Raw genomic sequence first — 13,032 nt, forward strand, 5'->3', positions numbered from 1 at the left:
TTAAAAAGGGTATATTATGGAATAAAATGAAATGAAATTTTTTAGAGAAAATTATAGTTTGAATTATTTATTTCCAAATTTCTTGCAATGTTTACCTTTAATTCATCCATTGGGCTAACATTACACATGACATTCAACCTGCTAATAAACTTGGACTGAGCATGCATAGGCAAAATTGTTATCAAAATATATAGGTTAGAATTTTTTTTTTTTTTCTTGGTTTAATAAAATCCAAAGGTGTTTATAATTATGATGATTTTGCTTGTTGGGTCCAATACAGGTTGATTGCTGCCTTATGTTGGTTGGAAAAGTAAATGAAATACCTTGCTGCAGCAAATATATTAATAAAATTAAAACTTGATGGATTACTAACAAATTAAGGCCAATCACATAGGTTATCTTTTTATTAATTTAGTGTACTTTTTTAATGTACTCAATTTTTTTTTTTTTTTTTTCGTTGGGACAAAAGTGCAAAAACCATATTAGGGGTTTGAACATGTATGGAGCTAATATTTCAATTTACATGTTCTTTCACTTTGCGTAAGTTGAGATTTAAATGCACAAAGGATTCAATGCTGATAGACCAAGAGGCCAACACGCTAATATTCATTTTGATATTAAAAATAAAAAAACTATTTATTTTAGTGTAAACATTATAAATATTTGAATATGAATATGATCTAAAATTGTTATATATATATATATATATATATATATTTGTAGTTTAGGATTCTTCTCGAGAGTTCAAGAAAGAACTAAAACGAATCAAATTTGGCCCTTCATATAACTCCATGATGAAAATGAAAAAGTGTATTTTCACTAAATAATTTTATGCATACATTTATTTTCTTCTTTCTTTCTCCTCTTGACACCTAATACAAATAGAAGCAAAATAAAACAAAAGACAAGTTGTGTACTGATTATTATCTTTCTTCCAACTTTCCTCCGTTTCTCACACCTGTATCATCCCGTAAAGAAAAAACATTTATTAATTATTACAATCAAGACAAAAATAAATAAATAAATAAATAAATAAAAAGTGGTAGATAGATATTTGTGGTGTTTGATTGATGGTCCCACCATGCAAAAGATGTAGATAACACTGAACTTGAATAGGTGTGAGAAATGGTAGTCACTTGATTGTCCCCACTTTGTAATATGAATACAATGCATGCCTCTCCATGAATCTCCTTGCACTTATTATTAGCTTATTAACTTATTAGATATAGGTAGAGAAGAAAGAGGGAGAAAGAGTCCTCTTCCATGAAGAAAAAGGCATTCAAGTGGGACCTTTAACTTAGAAAAAACAACACATAAGAACAAAGGGGGAGGAAAGAGGAGGTGAGCCACTTTTCTCCGTTTCTTCTCCTTCTCCTTCATTTCCCTCTTTTTGTCCTTATTTTGAAGGTTATCAGATTAGAGATATGACTCTTATGGAGATAAGATTTATGTTCTCTTGTGGTTCTCAATTTTTTTTTCTTTAATGTTGTTTTTTTTTTGTCATTTGTCTTGAGGGTGTTTTGGTCTTTACACTATTATATTTTTAGGTTACGTGTAAGAGCATGCTCATGCATTGAATTCAATCAAAGATTCAACAACATATGTATTCTCACCTTGCATAATCTGAAGTTCGAACTTATTTTTTAAAAAAAAATTTGAATACTTCATATAAAGAACTCAATATCTATAAACTAACTTATAATAGGCATCTACTATTCATTAGAACCAATAGTTCATTATGTAATATGCTTATAAATTATAATAACTTATTGGAGGTATCACTAGTTATCACATCTGTCTAAGGTCAATCCATACAAATAATTGGTCACCCAACAACAGCAACAAATTATTAGAAAAAGTCATCCCCTTCCTTCTCAAAGGCTTAATAATCAAAGATTTCTACTAGGCCTTGTATGCAAACAACATGATTTTATATATATATATATCAAAATAAATTTCAGCATCAATTTTAGCCAAAAAAAAAAAAAAGTCATTTATCGTCATTCTTCTTTTCTCCCACATTTATTTCTACTTTTATTTTTAAGATATACTTGGCTGTTTTTATTTGCTGCTTTTTAACCTTTGGAGTGATATGGTAGTCATTTTTGCATACATTATGAAAAACAAAATGATTTTTTTTTTCTTTTTAAAAATTGACATAGTTTATGATATAATCTACTTAGCTAATTAACTTCAATTATATCAGGTGAAACTTGATGTAAAAAATAATATTTTTTTTATTAATACAATTTATGAGGTAGTGTGTAACTTAGATTATCAAAAGAAAATCAAGTTCTTTCTATCAGTAAAAATAAAACAATAACATTAAATAGACAGTGTTATACATTTTAAAGTATACAAATAAAGAACAATTTGCATACACCAAAAATGAGCTTCCACCAAAATTTCACCTATATATTCTTACATTTATGAAAACAAAAATTTACTAAAACACAATCATATGACACATTTATTTATTATTTAGTGAATCAGTTACTATTTACATTATTCATCATATTTTAAGAGGTATTTACCCTCTCAATATGTTATATATATTTCTGTATTTTACTAGTGCATTATGTGAAAGTTAGCATATGACACAATTAACCATAAAAGCAATTCTGGCATCACTTTTTCACAAAATTAAATTTCCAATGGGTTACATGGTGCTAAAGTAAAAGACTACATTCTCAACTCATGTCCGAAAGAGAGATTTACACAACAAGGTAAGTGAACAAACTACAGAACAAACTCAAAAAGTGAGAAATTTCTTCTCTCATTCTTTTCAAAAGAAAAGACAAAAAGTCTCCACATTAGTCATTCAACTAAGCAATTACATTAATTGCCCAACTACTTTCATTAGGGTCTGATTTGGTGTGCAATTAAAGATAATGTTTTTTTAACTAGAAATAAACCAAGCTTAGTGTTTTACAAAACTTTAAAATATTTAAACAAATTTAGTCTTTAATTATTGCTATATAATTTAACACATAATAACTTTATCATTCAAATCAAATCTAAATAAATAGTGGGTCATATCTTTCATTACTACAAGCATCTTTTGGTTTTCTTTTAAAAATTATGAATTAGCTGTGAGTAAAATTTGAACCCTTGATTTTTGAATAGTTAAAAAAAAAAAAAAATACCCTCCAACCCAAATGATCTGCTACTTTGGAAATTTTGTGTTTATTTCAAATTAGGAGTCAATTTTAATAATTATATAAGCATTAATTGTTATTTTTTCAATTTTACCCATTTTATTTAATACAATTTATTTAAAAAGAGAATGTATATTATAAGCATTAATTAAGACAAATAACAGCAAAGAGTACCAAATGCTGTATTCCAATTATTACAAGTTCCAATAACAGGTTAAAAAAAAGGTTTTAAATTATATTTTTTTCAAAACCTTTTTTTTTTTAAAATCCAAACATTATTTATTTATTTATTTATTTATTTATTTATCTTTAGAAAGAACGAGAGAATCAATTTATCTTTATGTGAAGTCTTTGCTTGTAAATTGTAATCCTTTCTTTAGCGTGTGGAAAGGAAAGAAAGTTAGGTGCTTAGGGGTGTTGGTGAAATGGAGAAAGATGAGAGCATGTGGGGTTGCATGCATTTATCTCCACACATCTTTCACACCACTTTCTCAAAAACACTCTTGTTATTCTTCCTCTCTCTCTCTCTCTCTCTCTCTCTCTCTCTCTCTCTCTTTCTTGGCATGTTTTTGGCAATTCTCTTGCGTGTGGGTCCCACACAACTTTGCCACTTGCCAACCAAAAGTACAGGGGTCCCCTCTTCATTGCTTCATCAAAGGCATCACCCTACTTCTGCATACACTATTCTATTTGGTTGTTTACTAGATATGTAATAATCAAATATATATAGTTTTAGAATGTGTAAGTTTTTCATATTATTACCTTTAGGCCTCGTGACAAAGAATTTGTTAAAACAAAACTTTTGGGAAAACATGGTGTTGACAAAATTATATAGACTAACAAATTTTATTTTTGAGAAACAATTTAATTTTAATATAACAACAATTCTATATTTTGAGGCTGTATTTTGAAAAGAAAAATCATTTAATTTTAATCTATAAAATAATTTTTATTTTATCTAAAAATAAAAATAAAATGCCATGTACATTTAACAAACACTCCAAATTACATGGGTTTTACATGGGTTTTTAATGGAGTGTTAAAGGGATTGTTGCTCTTGAGATAAATATTTTAACAAAAATTGTCTCAATTTTAAAACATCTAACTAATATAAATTAGGTCTCCCGAGGTATATTTTTGATAAATACTTTGCAAAACACATAGATAATTATAAAATATTATAAGTGAACTTTTTAATTGTCAGTTTACATATTCATTTTTATCACCCAAAATAAAATAATTTTTTATTTTAATGTAAGGATTAAGTTTACATTAGAGGCAAACATTTCTAACTTCTATTACATAGTTCAAAGACTTCAGTGATTAGTTTATACAAGTTGATTTTTGTAGATTCTTCATCTTTGCCAGTAACATCAGGGGTTCTCTTTTCTAAAAAGTGATAACAAATAATGCTGAAGGAAATAATCATGTTACCCGTGTTTTATTAATATGTTTGAATTCTGCTAAATAAAATTTCCTATTCTATCTCTTAAAAAAATATAAGTGTGAGGATTCAAACCATGGTTTGATAAACCATGGTTGAAACTCCAACATCTAAACAGTAAGTTATTTTTATATAATTTGTTAAAATTAAATTTTTATATATTTGAACCTATATTTTTCACAATTTTTAATTTTAAAAAAATTGTAAACGTGGAGATTCTAACCATGGTTAGGTGCTTACATCCAACATCTTAACTTTCAACCTATTATGTTAGTTATGAATAAAGTTAAATTTTTATATGTTTGAATCTACTCTTATGGCCACCATCGTAATGGTCGAGCAGTTAAAGCATTTGACTCCCACGCAGGAGATTAAGAGTTCGACTCCTTTCCAATACATGGTTGAGGGGTAAGTGGGGTGTATGTGTGTGTATATGTGTGCAATGGCATGGCCATATATATATATATATATATATATATATATATATAAAAAGGAATCTAATCTTATCATTTGAAAAGGTAATCATTGATTCTAGGTAGGTACACTAATAACCGAGTTGGTAATGGACGTAGTTGAGTAAGTAGCATGACAATTAGAATTGGTACATTTCAATCTTAGCTCTATTTATTTATTTATTTATTTGAAAAGAAGAGGAAAGCTCAAGAAAAAGAAAAAAAAACCAATTAAAATAACATGGCCCTATTGGTGCAAACATCATAGAGCCAAAACGGGAGTTGCATTCCCTTAGCAAAAAGGGACAGGTCCGGATTACTACAGGCATGAAGGGAGATACACTCTGCAATCATATTTTCCTCAGGATCAATGAAATCAACTCTAGGATTATGAAGAATATTGAGCAAACTAAGGAGTTGATAGGCCCTAGCAGACAATCTCCAAGTAGCAGGGGCATGAGGATTCTTGATAAGCTTCAGGATGCTAATACAATTAGTGTAGATTTGCATGGGCGCGCTAGTCCACGAGGCATCTGAGAAGATAGTAATTGGGTCAAGAGTGTTGGATAGAGATAACTCCCTGTGAGGAGGCTTAGGATGCTTGGCATATTCTAGAGCAAGACACCAAACCTTTCTATGGATCAAGTCCAAGTTTAGAGGGAGATATTTAAAAATAATATTGCAGCGAGCCTTCTAAATTTGCCAGTGCGTGATAGCAATCACGGCTCTTCCCAGATTAATATTACAAGAAAGCTTAAAGGGGAAGACCAACCAGTTGCCAGATCTCAGAGTACTAATAAAAACGTCAGAAAGGCCCAAAGAGTTCAAGCTTGACTTCCAGGAATTAATGATATAAGGACAACCCCAAAAAATGCGAGCTGAAGTTTCCGGAACCAAATGGCAAAAATGGTAATAGGTCCGGGGACCAAAGTTTAGGTTATAGAAAACATCACAAGTAGGAATTTTATTGTGGGCAAGCTTCCACATAAAATTTTTAACTCTAGGAGGAACATCAAGCTTCCAAATATTCTTCCAACCTTTCCAAGGAGTGGAGGAAGGATCATCATTAAGAAAAGCATAGACAGCAGAAACAATAGAAGCATTAAGAGATTTGGGCCACCAAATCCAATTGTTATCCACATCTTCAGCAAGTTGGAACTTGAGTAACCAGTCCAGATCAACATTTGAACCCAAAAAGGATTCAATTTCAGGAAAATTCAAGCGTCCATTAATAGTGAAATCGCCAAGTGAAAGAGAATCCAAAGACTCATGCATATTGAAGAAAGTTGGCTTTTTTAGCTAGAGGAATGTCATGAATCCAAAAATCCTCTCATAGATTGGTTAAGCTGGGGTTACATATATTAATTTTAATGTTAAAACCCAAGCTTAGCAGCTGTTTGGGAAATCGTCTTATACAGCCCCGAGGAAGAATTATAACGGTTAGGGTTGAAGTAATTCCAATTGGGGTATTTAAACTAGAAAATGTCCACCCAAAGTTTATCCTCACTAATTAAAATTGCAAAAACATTTTTAGACATGAGAGCATATTCAATGGAGGAAAGATTGATGATACCGAGCTCCCCCTCAGACTTATTTTGGGTAACCAAACTCCATCCAACAGAATGGTAGCCCCAATTACTGCCACCAGCACTCCAAAGGAATTTACGCACAAGCTTGGAAATATCATTAATAGTAGTATCAGGAATGGAGTAAAAAGAAAGAAAATAGGTGAGCGTAGGAAGGATATGACTATTAATCAGTACCACTCTGCCAGATAAAGAAAGGGTAGAGTGATGCCAGGAATTAACAACAGTAGTAACCTTATCCACCAAGGGACGACAATTGGAAAAAGAAAGTTTTTTTAGGAGGAATAGAGACTTCTAGATAGAGAAAGGGGAACTTGCTCAGCTTGATGTTGAGAATGTGAGAAATCGAGAGAGCGAGTCTCTTGTTGCACTAAGAGGGAAGATTTACTGAGGTTAGGTTTCTGACTAGTGATCTCCTTATACAGATTAAGGCAAAAAAGGCAGTTCCTAGCATATTTGCAAGAGGCTTGAGTGATCAAAATCAAGTCATCAGTAAACACAAGGTGATTAAAATTATTGTGGAGATTACTATTGAAACCAGAAACCAAACTAAGGTGAAGGTTGTGATTCAAAATGGTAGAGAGATTTCTGGTGACAAGGATGATAAGGAAAAGGGAGATAGGATCTCCCTGGCAGACTCCTCTAGAGGAAATGAACTAGGAGGAAGGACAGCCATTAATGAGCAGAGAAAAAGAAGAAGAAGAGAGACATTCTTGGATCCAAGAAATCCAAATTTGAGAGAAATTCATTTTGCGCTAAGTAGCTAAAATGGCAGGCCATTCAATTGTGTCAAAAGCTTTCTCAATGTCAATCTTATCATGTGCCGGGGGGGGGGATCCAAAATCCGATTCAAGAGAATGGGAGATTTCCTGGACCGCTAAAATATAGTCAAACGTCGCACGACCTGGGATAAACCTAGATTGTTCTTGAGGGATGAGATTATGGATCACCTGCTTTAAACGGGAAGCTAGAATTTTTGAAATAATTTTATAAGAGACATTACACAAAGATATAGGATGAAAATCCTTGACATTGCGAGGATTCTCAGTCTTAGGAATGAGAACAATGAAAGTTTTACATCCAGGATTTATAAATCTTAGAGGAAGAGAAGAAGTGAGAAATCGCATTTAAAAGATGGTCCCCAATAATATGTCAGTAAAACATATAAAAATCAACGGTGAGCGCATCAGGGCCAGGGGACTTCCCTTGAGGCATTTCTCATAGCACTCTAAAAATCTCATGCTTATTCACCGGTTTAGGGAGAGTCTCAACGTCATTGCAGGTAAGAGAAGGGAGGTCCCCAGGAAAAGAATGAAAGATTTGGTCAATGGTTTTAGAAGAAGAAGAGCTCCAAAGGGTAGAGAAAAAATTTCTAAAACAATCGCTGATACCCTCTGGAGTTTCAAAAGAGTTACCAAAAGGGTCTTGAATACAAGAAATCTTACTCTTGTGTTTCTGGATGCGAGCAACGTTGTGAGAAAAAGGGAGATTTGAGATCCCCATGCAACACCCATTGCATACGTGCTCGCTGGGCCCAATAATTAGAGGTTTGACGAATGAGAGCATTATGGTGATTGTAGAGAGCTCTAAGCCAGATATGGGTCCAAGTGTCAAGAAAAGAGAGATCCAATGTCTCAAGATTAGAGATTTCCAGCATGTTTCTGGTTTCGCCATCAATAGACCTGATACTCATAGATTTCCATTTGATAATGTTTGCCCTAGTACGAGCAATACAATTAGAGAATGAGAGGAAAGGGGAAACATTGGTGTAGTCTATCCAAGCACTAGAGACACGACGATGGCAACCCTCATAATCAAACAAAAAGTTATCAAACCTGAAGACATTCTTGAGAACTAAAAAATCTTTCTTAGCTATTAAGAAAAGAGGAGCATGGTTTGAGTTAGTACAAGAGAAGTGGCAATTAACATAGGAGACAAACCCATTGGTCCAGCTGGCATTGGCTAGGAAACGGTCAAGACGGGCTCATCTCCAATCAGAACGACTTTAGCCATTACACCAGGTGAAGTCGGTGCCAGTATACTGTAAATCAAGAAGATGATTATGAGAAATAAATTGAGAAAAGTTCTTAGATTTAGAAGAATAATTATGAAAAGAATCCCCCCTATGCTCATTAGGAGAAGTAATTGCATTGAAATCTTTGGCAACGAGCCAAGGGATGTTTAGAGATGAGAAAGCCGAGAGAGAGTTCTAGAGAGAAGCTTGGTCAGACAAGCGTTGAGAGTTATAAACTATAGTAAAAATCCAAGAAAAGGAAATAGAAGGAATAACAAGATGAAAGGAAGTTTTAACAACCAAGATTGGAGTGATCTCACCGAAGTTCTTATTCTAGAGAACTATAATACCACCTAAGAGCCCAGAAGTGAGAATGGCCGCCTAATCCCAATTTTTGTGGAAGATTTTACAGATTTTAAGTACTCTGGAGGTATCAGCTTTAGTCTCCACCAAGCAAATGATGTGAGGCTTTAACCTATGGGTGAAGTCCCTAATACAGTCGATAGTATGAGGATTGGAAGCCCCCCCTACAATTCCAACAAAGTATTTTAAGAGCAATTATGGAAACAAAAAATTGAGAAGGAACAAGAGTTATGTGTTAGGAGAATTCCTTCCCTTTTTCGACCTGTTCTAGGACTTGCTAGAGTCCCTTTGAGTGAGAGCTTCAATTTTAACATTTCTCTGATATTGGACTAAAAACATGTCATCATAAGGCTCTAGGCCATCCAGCTCCATATCATCCTCTGAACTTTCAGAAAACTTTGATTCCATCTCTGAGTCATCAGAACCAGCTGATGGTTCACCTTCATTAGGATTTGGACAAAGAACATTAACCACTTTTTCCACCAACTAGTGATGGGATGAGGGCTCGGATACTCCATCACGAATAAGTTAGCTTGGGAAAAGAGGAGAACAGGATGGGGCATGCCATCCCCTTCAGCAGTGAAGGACTGTTAGAGGTGATTATTGAGACACCTCCAGGCTTCGGGATTTTGCGAGATTCGAGGGGAGTGGGTGATTGAAAAGATGGAGGAGAATCAAGAGATGAATTTTCTCTGGGTTCCCAAGTTCTGATAGTGCCTTGGGACTCTACCAACACCTCTTTTCCTTTAAAATCAACGAGCGGCTGAGGGCCCATGTGGTGAGAAACGAGTGTCCTTCCTCCCTTGCCACGACTCGTGGAGGACCCACGGGCTGCATGGGAAGAGGGTTTGTTCAACACGTGGCTCGCATAAGGACCCAAAGCTCTTCACGCGTCTCAATCTCGACCATCGTGTCCTTGAATCTACTGCCCAGGAGCAACACCTTCCCCACCCCACCGAGAAGGTTTCCGGCGGTGAACAACCAACCAAGGGCCAAAGTTGCTATCAATACCATTTTCAGAAATCAAGTTAGGATCAGGCTTAATTTGAATGTCATCCATATTACTACTAGGGTTATTGAGATTTTTTCTAGGGTCATCGATACGCATGTTCGACTCCCCCGTCACCGGTTCCTCGGACTAATCTGAAGAGGGCATCAGGGGATGAGAGAAATGCTTATGACGGTTGATTTTTGGGCAGTTCGACTCGCCATGACCAAAGAAGCCACACCGAAAGCAGAAAACAGGAAGCTTTTCATACTAGACCAAGGCAAGGATATTGCTATCCCCATATTTCACCCAAACCCCTTGTTGGAGAGGTAGTCGGAGGTTAATCTCAATGCAAACTCGGGCAAATCTAGTACGGGATTGAGATTGGGTATGTTCATCGATCTTTAAAACTTTACCAAAGAAAGAAACCATTGCCTCAAGGGTTTCAACGTTCCATAATTCAATGGGAAGATGAAAGATCTGGATCCAAACAGCAGTTGTAGAAAGTTGTTCAATAGTGGGCTGAAATCCCTCACGCCAGGAAGCAAGCTGCAAGATTCTACTTGCAATTGTCCAAGAACCATCAAACAACATGCGGTTTTGGAGTTCCTCCGTCTCACACTGGATGAAATAATATCCATTCAGAAGGTTTGAAACTTTCAAACTTCCAAAGTCCTTCCAAACCTCCATAAGAGCTTGTTTTGCTTGATCTAGGGGTAATGCTTTGCCAAGGAATTTGCCGTACAAAGCAGATTGCATCATGTCTTTGGCCTGCTACCATGAGTCGAAGTTAATGGAGACTTTCCCACGAACCACATTTTTGGCCTTCTAAAAATGGTCATGAGAAAGGAGTGGAGAAATATCATAAATGAGGTCTTAGACTGCAAACATACGATCTTCACTCAGGAGATTCCCCCTTGGCTTCGGAAGGAGCTTTGGGGGCGGAGGGCCAAACATCTCTCCAACTGGGGAAGGGAAATTAGAGGCAAAGGCACATCAAATTTGTTAGAAGAGAACCTTTAGAGAGTCTTTTTCATCATTTATTTCAATCTTAGCTGTTAGTAGACATTTGTAAATTGAGAGTTTTGAGTCAATTGAGGGGTATAGCAAAGTAGTATGACAATTAGAGTGGATACAGCTGAAATTTATGTAGATAATCTGTAACTTAAAATGCATGCAATTGTAATTTGAGTGGATAGCTGATGTGGTTTTAATCTATTAATGTTTACCTACCTTTCCTAGCATTTGAACAAGTAAAGCATGATTCAAACCGGATATAGCTCTAATCTAAGCGGGTAATGGATAGCTCTAAGCAAGTAACAACTCTGATTTCTCTCCAACATCTCAGTCACCAAGTTATTCTATGTTAACTCATATTTCTTTTTCTTTTTACTTTCTCAACCTCTCAAAGCTTTTCTACATCCATTCTTATTTCCCTTCCTTCTTCTTCCCACCATCTTAATTTATGTAAGAAGAATGACCATTACTAATGAAGTTCTATAACAAATATAAGATAAAAAGAAGAGGAAAAATATGAACAAAAAAGAAAAAGAAATGGTAAAATACAAGAAGGAATCAAGAGGAGTATTTCAAAAACTAAGAAGGAGAACACCATGAAGAAGGAAAATATTTAAAAAATAAAGATAAAAAAAACAAAGAAGAAGAGGAGGAGGAGGAAAAACAGAAGGATGAGAGAAAAAGAAAAGAAGAAGATGAAATAGAGGTCCTTTTGGTATTATAGAAAGTAAGAAGTTAATTTGATGGATTTGATGTGGATAAGGCCGCATAGGAATTATAAGTAAAAATGGGGACTTATTGGTTATTGCAAATATTAGAAGGATCTTTAAGTAAAAAAAAAAGAGAAGTAAGAGAAACTCTTTTAAGATTTAAAATTATGAAAAATGTAGGTTTAAATAATAAAATTATAATTTTAAAAAAATTATATACCATAACTTAGCGGTTAAGATGTTGGGGTTACAACAGCTAATCAAAGCTTTGATCTAAATAATTTAGAACAACTAGTAAAGAAATAATATGCACTTTATAGGTTAAAGGAAACTTCATTTATTGCCAATATACTTCTCCAGAATTCAAATATATAAAAAAAGTTATTTCCTTTTACAATAATTATTGTCCTCTTCTCAAACTCTTTCAAAAGGAGGAACCTTGAGGGGCACTTTATAGGTTAAAGGAAACTTCATTTATTGCCAATGTACTTCTCCAGAATTCAAATATATAAAAAAGTTATTTCCTTTGACAATAATTGTTGTCCTCTTCTCAAACTCTTTCAAAAGGAGGAACTTCAAGGTCCAATTTTTTCAGATCTTTTTTTTTTTCTTAATCATTGCTTCTTTTTAAAATCTTGAGTTAAATTTATTTTATCCTTATTCCTAAAATGATGGTTCTTCTTTGTTGAATTTCCCCCATTTTTTTTTAGGAATATTCATTACAAAGTTATTAGTAATATGTTGGCTAATAGGCCAATGTTTTGTTTCCAAACTTAATTAGTCTTGAGTAAAGTATTTTTGTTGATGGTCAATCCATTAATTTTAATAATGTTACTATTAATAAAAATTGCTTTCTTTTTTTCCTTTGAACACAATAGCAAATGGCCACCTAAAATTATGATTAAAATTAATACCGAAAAGCCTAAGATACTTTTAGTTGATTTTTAATTCTCGCCATATCTTTTTTCTTCATGGATTTCTCTCCAAAATGAATCTCTGGGATCCATACAGGTAGGTATTCTTCTACTTTGTTATCATATTAATAGTTATTTTAGTTACTCAATTAAATCTTAACATTGTATTTATCAAAGATCTTATGTTATATTATCTTTGTTGTTTGCTCAAAATCTTATCGAAATTCCCAAGGTAATTGTAGGTTTAAATTTTATTTATGGTTTTAATCATTGTGTTAATCATAGTTATAATTATGTGTTAAATGCTAAATATCTTATTATCGTCTCTAACACCTCTTACAGAGTTTCCCTAAACATTTCTTTATGTTTTTATGTTTACTTAATCC

At 33.7% G+C, this 13,032-nt stretch overlaps 1 protein-coding gene and 1 long non-coding RNA gene across 2 annotated transcripts; both read right to left on the bottom strand.

Annotated features, from left to right (window-relative positions):
• Window positions 1–797: 797 nt before the first annotated feature.
• On the bottom strand, window positions 798–1,637 carry LOC120278221. The gene is made up of 2 exons (XR_005541571.1): window positions 1,081–1,637; window positions 798–958 (listed from the first exon to the last, which is right to left on the bottom strand). It is a non-coding gene; the product is annotated as an uncharacterized LOC120278221 (long non-coding RNA).
• Window positions 1,638–10,275: 8,638 nt separating this feature from the next.
• On the bottom strand, window positions 10,276–10,767 carry LOC120277680. Its single transcript, XM_039284532.1, has one exon. The coding sequence runs from the start codon at window positions 10,765–10,767 to the stop codon at window positions 10,276–10,278; it is 492 nt and encodes a 163-aa protein (XP_039140466.1).
• Between the last annotated feature and the right edge of the window lie 2,265 nt (window positions 10,768–13,032).

The sequence above is a fragment of the Dioscorea cayenensis genome, chromosome 15, assembly GCF_009730915.1.
Source record: "Dioscorea cayenensis subsp. rotundata cultivar TDr96_F1 chromosome 15, TDr96_F1_v2_PseudoChromosome.rev07_lg8_w22 25.fasta, whole genome shotgun sequence".
Lineage (NCBI taxonomy): Eukaryota > Viridiplantae > Streptophyta > Magnoliopsida > Dioscoreales > Dioscoreaceae > Dioscorea > Dioscorea cayenensis.